General features: G+C 50.0%; 1 protein-coding gene across 1 annotated transcript; it reads right to left on the bottom strand.

Annotated features, from left to right (window-relative positions):
- Positions 1 to 584: 584 nt before the first annotated feature.
- mtif2 (mitochondrial translational initiation factor 2) lies at positions 585 to 7,515 on the bottom strand (the record flags this gene model as incomplete). Its single annotated transcript, XM_024267255.2, is given in 12 exon segments — positions 585 to 753; positions 825 to 965; positions 1,028 to 1,280; positions 1,354 to 1,558; positions 1,626 to 1,750; positions 1,817 to 1,956; positions 2,034 to 2,210; positions 5,401 to 5,561; positions 5,720 to 5,891; positions 5,961 to 6,072; positions 6,155 to 6,346; positions 7,384 to 7,515. Coding segments are annotated over 11 exon segments (1,817 nt in total), but the record flags the coding sequence as incomplete, so codon positions are not given.
- Between the last annotated feature and the right edge of the window lie 1,542 nt (positions 7,516 to 9,057).

The following is a 9,057-nucleotide window of genomic DNA, read 5'->3' as shown; positions in this document are numbered from 1 at the left end:
CACGTTCCTGATCTGAAGCTGACAGAAACTTCAACCGTGTCCTCAGGAAAGAGGATTCCTTCAGGAACCAGCTGCTGCGGTTCTGAAACATCCGGAAACATCCTCTGTTCTCAGCTGGACGGGACTTTTCAAAATAAAAGACTGACACGTCTTCAACTAAAGTCCAGCTGTCAGTGTCAGTTCTACTGAGATGGAACCATCTGGAACCAGAATCTCCAGAAACTCTCCGGATAAATTCTAAATCTCAGCATGTTCTGGAGCTCAGATCCCCACAGGTCCGGATTTATTCAGTCCTTCAATTTGGACATCATTACAGCATCAGATCCTGGTCCTGTGATCTACAGGATCTGATCCTGATCCTGGAGATCACAGCAGCATCAGAACCCGATCCTCTGGATCTGATACTGATCCTGGAGATCACAGTGCGGGAGTCTAACAACTGCAGGCCCGGGTGGAGGTCCACAGAGGTGAGATGTCCAGACATGGTTGAAAACTTTCTGTGACGGCGCCGTCCTGCTTTGGACCGGAGGTTTCTCCTCAGACGGGTCGGGTCCTTCACGACTTCCTGGTTCTGGACTCTGGACTCACCGATGACGGTCTCGGAGACGCACGGTGGCAGCTTGCTGCTAAGCTCCTCCCTCAGTTGCTCCATCAGTTTGTAGATGATGGTGTGTAAATGCAAAGCCACGCCCTTCTTCGCCGCCAGGTTCTGCACAGAGCGGCTCGCCTTCACGTTGAACCCATAGATGGAACCTGAGGAGGAGGCGGAGTTTAGATTTGTGGGGGGGTTGGTCAGCAGGATCGTGGGCGGGGCTGGCCTGCACCTCCGAACGCCTCGGCCATGTTGATGTCGTTCTCAGAGACGTCTCCGATGCCGAAGTGGACCACCTCCAGCTGGCACTGGTGCTGGGCGTCGTAGCCCTCCAGGATGTTCAGAACCGCCTCCACCGAGCCGTCCACGTCTCCTGCGGGTCAGAGAGGGTCAGCTGGGGTCTGGTGGGGGAGGGGCTGTGAGGCGAGCACACACCTTTGATGACGAGGGGTAGGCGGAGCTCGTCGCTGTCGGCGTGCTCGCTGGGCCTGATGGAGAAGCGGGTCTTGTTGGCCCGGTACAGCGCTGCCTTCCTCTGCCTCCAGCTCAGGTGAGCGAGCTCCTCGCGCTGACGCTGGTACTCCTCCAGGTGGCGCTGCTGCTTCAGCTGGATGGCGCTGTGGTCCTCCTGCAGCTTCTCCTGCTCCTCCTCGTGGCTCCTCCACTCCACCACCTCCCTGGCACGCTGCTGCAGGACAGGAAGAGGCTCTTATTGTGGCGGGACAAACGGAGGAAGACGACCGCTCGCCGCCTGGACTCACCTCAGACTCCACCTCCAGGATCAGCTCTCCAGCTGACGGCAGCTCCTTCCAGCCCACCACCTCCACGGCGGCGCCTGGCCCCGCCTCCATCACCGTGCAGCTGTTCTCGTCAAACAGGAAGCGCACTTTGGCCCAGCACCTCCCGGCCACCAGAACGCAGCCCCGCCTCAGCGTCCCGCGCTGGACGATGGCTGTGGTGACAGGGCTGGGGGGACGGCGCCAGTCAATTCGAGTCCATCAGAACCGGACCTTCCAGTGTGAGGAAGACCTACCCCCTCCCTCTGTCCGTCCGGCTTTCAATGACCAGCCCCTCAACGGCGCCGCCGGGCTCCGCCTTCAGCTCCAGAACCTCTGCCAGCGCCACCGTAGCCTCGGTCAGAGCCGAGAGATTCTCCCCCTGCCGACAGAAACATCGTCATGCAGAGCCAATCAGAGTCATGTGGGCGTGGCCTCCGGCCGTCACCTTCAAAGCGGAGATGTGGACGGCCTGAACGTCTCCTCCCAGCTCCTCGCAGATCACGCCATGAGCCAGCAGTTCCCGCTTCACCCGAGCAGGGTCCGCCTGAGGCCGGTCGCACTTGTTCACCGCCACGATGATGGGCACTGCCGCACAACACGGGAGAACCGGGTCAGAACCGGCAGAACCCTTCTGCTGAAGCCGAGACTGCCGGATGAAGAACCTTTAGCCGTCTTTGCGTGCTGGATGGACTCGATGGTTTGGGTCATGACGCCGTCGTCCGCCGCCACCACCAGGATGACAATGTCCGTGGCGTGGGCCCCTCGGGCTCTCATGGAGGAGAAGGCAGCGTGGCCCGGAGTGTCCAGGAAGGTGATCTTCTCACCTGTTGGGAGCTGGACTGAAACCGGACAGAATCAGGAACGTCATCGTCCCGAACCGGCAAACCAGCAGCTGAGACTTCCTAAAGACCCATTCTGATGACAACGACGGTTCTGGTGTTCTTAGAGCGTTCTTAACGTGCTATTAGCATGTTCTTAGCATGTTCTTAATGTGTTCTTAACGTGTTCTTAACGCGTTCTTAACGTGTTCTTAGCATGTTCTTAACGTGTTCTTAACGCGTTCTTAACGTGCTCTTAGCATGTTCTTAACGTGTTCTTAACAAGTTTTTCGTGTTTTCTTAACGTGTTCTTAGCATGTTTTGCAGCTTTTCTCTGATGATGGAGGACATGTATGAAAGGTCAAAACTGGGAATCAGGAACAGACAAACATCTTCTTCTTTTCCTTTGGGCTTTTCCCTTCAGGGGTCTCCACAGTGAATCAGTTTCCTCCATCTAAGCCTGTCTTCAGCATCCTCCACTCTAACACCAGCCACCTTCATGTCTTCATTCACTGCATCCATAAACCTCCTCTTTGGTCTTCCTCTAGACCTCTTTCCTGCAGCTCTAGACTCAGCATCCTTCTACCAATATATTCACTGTCTCTCCTCTGAACATGTCCAAACCATCTCAGTCTGGCCTCTCTGACTTTATCTCCAAAACCTCTAACATGTGCTGTCCCTCTGATGTATTCATTCCTGATCCTATCCATCCTGGTCACTCCCAAAGAGAACCTCAGCATCTTCATCTCTGCTACCTCCAGCTCTGCTTCCTGTCTTTTCTTCAGTCCCACTGTTTCTAGTCCAAACAACATGGCTGGTCTCACCACAGTCTTGTACACCTTTCCTTTCATTTGTGCTGAAACTCTTCTGTCACACATCACACCTGACACTTTTCTCCACCCATTCCAACCTGCTTGCACTCTCCTCTTCACTTCTTTTCCACACTCTCCATTACTCTGTACTGTTGACCCTAAATACTTAAACTCCTCCCCCTTCTTTATCTCTTCTCCCTGTAACCTCACTCTTCCACTCTGGTTCCTCTCATTCACACACATGTACTCTGTCTTACTGCGGCTAACCTTCATTCCTCTCCTTTCCAGGGCAAACCTCCACCTCTCTAACTCCACCTCCACCTGTTCCCTGCTCTCACTACAAATCACAATATCATCTGCAAACATCATAGTCCATGGTGATTCCTGTCTAACCTCATCCGTCAGTCTGTCCATCACCATTGCAAACAGGAAGGGGCTCAGAGCTGATCCCTGATGTAATCCCACCTCCACCTTGAACTCCTCTGTCACCCCTACAGCACACCTCACCACTGTCTTACAGCCCTCATACATGTCCTGCACTGCTCGGACATACTTCTCTGTCACTCCAGACTTCCTCATACAATACCATAGTTCCTCTCTGGGCACTCTGTCATAAGCTTTCTCCAGATCTACAAATACACAGTGGAGCTCTCTCTGACCTTCTCTGTACTTCTCTATCAACATCCTCAAAGCAAATGTTGCATCTGTAGTGCTCTTTCTTGGCATGAAACCATACTGCTGCTCACAAATGTTCACTTCTGCTCTTAGTCTGGCTTCCACTACTCTTTCCCACACCTTCATTGTATGGCTCATCAGCTTTATTCCTCTGTAGTTACCACAACTCTGCACATCTCCCTTATTCTTAAAAATGGGCACCATCACACTTCTCCTCCATTCCTCAGGCATCTTCTCACCACCTAAGATCCTGTTGAACAACCCGGTCAAAAACTCCACTGCCATCTCTCCTAGACACTTCCATACCTCCACAGGTATATCATCAGGACCAAGAGCCTTTCCACTCTTCATCCTCTTCAAAGCCCCTCTCACTTCACCTTTACTAATCTTTCTTACTTCCTGCTCCACAACCGTCACCTCTTCTACTCTTTGTTCTCTCTCATTCTCTTCATTCATCAACTCTTCAAAGTATTCTTTCCATCTTTCCATTACACCACTGACACCTGTCACCACATTACCATTCCTATCCTTGATCACCCTAACCTGCTGCATGTCCTTCCCATCTCGATCTCTCTGCCTTGCTAGTCTGTACAGGTCAGTCTCTCCCTCCTTACTACCCAACCTAGCGTACAAGTCATCATAAGCTCTTTGTTTGGCCTTTGACACCTCTACTTTCACCTTACGCTGCATCTCCCTGTACTCCTGTCTACTCTCCTCAGTCCTCTCAGTGTCCCACTTCTTCTTAGCTAGTCTCTTACTCCGTATACACTCCTGCACCTCCTCATTCCACCACCAAGTCTCCTTATCAACTCTCTTTCCTGATGACACACCAAGTACACTCCTACCTGTCTCCCTGATCACATTAGCTGTAGTTATCCAGTCATCTGGGAGTACCTCCTGACCACCCAGAGCCTGTTTCAACTGTTTCTTAAAAGTCATGCAACAATCTTCTTTTTTCAGCTTCCACCAGTTTGTCCTCTTCTCTGCCTTTGCCCTCTCTTTCTTCATCTTCTTCACCACCAGAGTCATTCTACACACCACCATCCTGTGCTGTCTGGAAACACTCTCACCAACCACTACTTTACAGTCACTGATCTCCTTCAGATTACACCGTCTACACAAGATGTAGTCTATCTGTGTGCTTCTACCTCCGCTCTTATAGGTCACTCTATGTTCCTGTCTCTTCTCAAAGAATGTATTCACTATCGCCATTTCCATCTTTTTTGCAAAATCAACCACCATCTGTCCTTCTACATTCCTCTCCTGGATACCAAACCTGCCCATCACCTCCTCATCACCTCGGTTTCCTGCACCAACATGACCATTGAAATCTGCACCAATGACAACTCTCTCATTTCCAGGGATGCTCATCATCACTTCATCAAGATCCAACCAGAACTTCTCCTTCTCTTCCAGCTCACATCCTACCTGTGGGGCATACCCACTGACAACATTGAACATGACACCCTCCATTTCTATCTTCAGACTCATCACTCTATCTGACACTCTTTTTACCTCCACAACACTCCTAACAAACTCCTCCTTTAGGATAACTCCTACTCCATTTCTCTTCCCATCTCCACCATGATAGAACAACTTGAACCCTGCTCCTAAACTTCTAGCCTTGCTACCTTTCCACCTGGTCTCCTGGACACACAGTATGTCTACCTTTCTCCTCTGCTGGGATATGAACATCGGCTGACTTTTATTTTGACAGTCTTTACCCAGGAAGGCGCCGATGTGCTGCGTAATGCCGCCGGCCTCCGTGGAAACAATCTGGCTCTTCCTCAGGCTGTCCAGCAGCGTGGTTTTACCGTGGTCCACGTGACCCATGATGGTGACTACAGGGGGGCGGGGTACCAGGCAGGACGGGTCTGCGGGGGGCCTGCAGGGTCACATGGATGAGGGGAGGGGGTTATGTGTCAGGAGAAAGAACTCGTTCCTTCAGGAATCAGAGTTTCAGCTGAAACCATCTAGCTGTCAATCACGTTCCAGCTGCTCTGTGATTGGTCGTCCCAACACTCTCACTGAGCGTGCTCATACCTCCTTCTGGCGTCTTTGTTGGGTTTCTCCCGGCTCTCGCTCAGCTTGGCCCACCGGAACTTCATCCCCGACCGGGTCACCACCTCCTTGATCCACTTCTCCTCCAGAACCGAGTCGGGTTCCAGCAAGTCCAGGTCCACCGCCGTGTTGAGCAGCGCCTCCAGCACGTGATCTTCACACAGAACGCATTTTCACAAGCCGAAGCCGCCGTGACCTCGCCGACCCACAAGCGCAGCCTCACCGAAGTCTTTGTTCATGGCTGCCGCCAGCGCCGCCGCGGTCATGCCCTGCCGGATCTCCACTTCCTGTTTGTTTGCCTTCAGCTTCTTCTGCTCCTTTTTCTGACCTCTGACCTGCACTCAGACCAGCAGGAAGCGGGTTCAGGAACGCAGCGTGCTGCATTCGGGGACCACCTGCAGCTGTGAAACATCTCACCTGTTTCACTGCAAACTTTCTGGTTGACACGTAGGTCAGCTGGGAGGCGGAGCTCCAGACCGGACAGCGAAGGAAAGGCGGAGACAGGAAGTTGCTAAGCAGGGGCAGGTCAGCGCACCTGAACCTGTGAGCGGCCCGCATCACTGATGACATCACATTCATACCTGCATGAGGACAGGTTCACCAGAGCACCTGCAGCAGGAACAGAGGAACGTCGTGAAGAACCACGCCGCCTGAACGCAGTGTGAGGGCGGAGCTTGTTCTGTGGAGGAGGAGCCCAGTCTGTATGTATCCTAATGACCGGAAGGGCCGGTCATTTGTACCAGCACCAGTACGGGTACCAGTACCAGTACGGGTACCAGTACCCGTACAGGTACCAGACCTATGATGGTACATTCAGTTTTTCTCTTAACCAATCACGAAACAGATCTGAGGTCCCGGTACCAGGACCGGTGTTGTGCCAAGGTAAGTTCCCCCTGCCAGAATTTGTATCCCCCGTCTCTGGGATCATTGATTCGTTTGGTAACACTCATACTTTCCCTCAAAAGAAAGTGGATGATAGTGATATACTTTATTCTGGGGCTTTGGGAGTTTACAGTCATGTTTGAATCTCTCCCCCTCATATTATGCGTAATACCACAGGGGGCTCAGGTTCTGTCAGGCGGTGCTGATCCAGCCTGCCAGAATCTGAGCCCCCAATAATTTGCAGTAGAAACAACAAACATTTTTTGATCATTTCCTGTTGTTACATGTTTCCCTCACAAAGTTACTTTCATAAATTGTGAGTAAATTAGTCAAACAGGTGTCGTTTTTCACTATTTCTTAACACGAAAAGCTGTCATTTCACACAGAAATGTGGGGGAATCTAATATGATTAAAAATTATAATAAATAATAAAAGAAAAAAACTCCCAAAGCCTCAGAATAGTGTATCGTGATCATCAACCTTTTTTATAGACAGAACGGGAGCGTTACAAACAAATCAACGACGCCTGAGACTGGGGAACTTACCGCCACACCACACCGGTACCAGGACTGGTCCCGGGACTAATCCGAGGTTATTTACATGCCCGTCAACAGGACAAACGTCCCATGATGACGTCACGACGATGATTTAACTCGGAGATCTCTGATTGATCAGACTGAGCGCGCGCTCCTAAAGCTCTGACCGTCAGCCGCGAGCGCGCGCTTCTGTCAGAACCCGAGGTTCGGTCCACGGAGCGGGCTCACCTGATTTCACCTGCTCGATCAGCGCGCGTGCCGCCACAGCCGGGACACTCTAGGAGGACGCCATGACAGTCAGCTGACTGCTGCGGACGGCAGGCGCGCGCCCCCTGCTGCAGTGGAGGCGCGCGCCCCCTGCTGCAGTGGAGGCGAGAATTAAAAACAAACTTATTACAAACCAGGGGCCCGTTCCTAGAAGCAGGTTTTGTTGGAACTCTGAGTTCGTGAACTCCAAATTCAGTAAAACTCTGAGTTTTCGGTTCCAGAAAGAGAGATAACTCAAACCCGGGAAAGTGGGCGAAACCAAGCCCGTTCCAAGAAGCGGGTTAGGATGAACTCAGAATCAATCACTATGGTAACTGAGTCTGTGAACGAAACCTGGTCGGTAGCAGGTTTTCTTCAGGAAACTTAGAGTTCTCTGCGGTCTCCGCCCCTTTTTAAAGTGAAAGATGATCAAATATGAGTTCCTCATGAACATTTAGAGAACATTCACATTAGAGACGTCACGTTTTCACCACTCAGAAACCAAAATGACATGTTCATTCATAGAGGATCATGTAGAGAGGAGGCTGATTAATCCAGAGGAAATGTTATTTACGTCGGTAGAGGATTTGGAGGACACGAGTCGACTGACTGCAGTTACTGGTGTCAAGCCAGCACGCTCTCGTTAGACTGCTGTCAAGTGAGCCCTCTCTGGAATACGGTGTGCGACTTTAATACAATCATTACGGTAGCAGCAAGAAAGGCTTCATTTCAAAGTGAAGTAAAGCGTTTCCACAGAATCATTTCACTTCTCACTTAGAGTATCCTTTCTTGTACTCTTACCCACAAACTTTCACCCTGATCTGGTGTAGTATTTTGTAGTACTGCCCTGTTAAAATTGTGTACTTAAGCGAGAAAAAAAATACTACAATTTTAAAATACTCATAAAATGAAAGCTCCTAGTTTCCACACAGTTTCAGCCTGATATAATCTAAGTGAGAAGTGAAATGATTCTGTGGAAACTAGGAGTTTTCATTTTATGAGTATTTTAAAATTGTAGTATTTTTTTTCTCGCTTAAGTACACAATTTTAACAGGGCAGTACTACAAAATACCACATCAGATCAGGCTGAAACTTTGTGGGTGACATAACAAGAAGGTATACTCTAAGTGAGAAGTGAAATGGTTCTGTGGAAACAAGGAGGTACCCCTTACTCTCACTTTGAAATGAAGCCTTTCTTGCTGCTACCGTAATGATTGTATTAAAGTCGCACGCCGTATTCCAGAGAGGGCTCACTTGACAGCAGTCTAACGAGAGCGTGCTGGATTGACACCAGTCTGCAGTTTCCTGATTCATTTTTATTTCAGCAATATTATAAATAGTGAGTTTTTCCAGGGACTCGATATTAAAAAATACAGTTTTATTTTCCTTATTTTAAACCCTTAACAATAGAAATGATTGAATATCAAACTTTGAACTCATCTACCGTCCAGCACTTGTGTCAAACATTAGCTCGGTCATCAGCAACGCTGCTTCCCACTGCGGAGTTTGCGAGTTCGATTCCCAGCTACAGAAAGTGTTTCTATGCTTAAAAAAAGAATTTGGCGAAAATTTTTTAAGTCTTGAGAATTAAAATTAAATAAATGCTTTTTTAACATATGCAGCTACAGTTTCTTTTTAGCGTGCAGTGATATCCGT

The sequence above is a fragment of the Oryzias melastigma genome, linkage group LG16 (genome assembly GCF_002922805.2).
Source record: "Oryzias melastigma strain HK-1 linkage group LG16, ASM292280v2, whole genome shotgun sequence".
Classification (NCBI taxonomy): domain Eukaryota; kingdom Metazoa; phylum Chordata; class Actinopteri; order Beloniformes; family Adrianichthyidae; genus Oryzias; species Oryzias melastigma.
The sequence above is the reverse complement of the archived record's forward strand: the minus strand, read 5'-3'. Positions and strand labels throughout refer to the sequence as shown.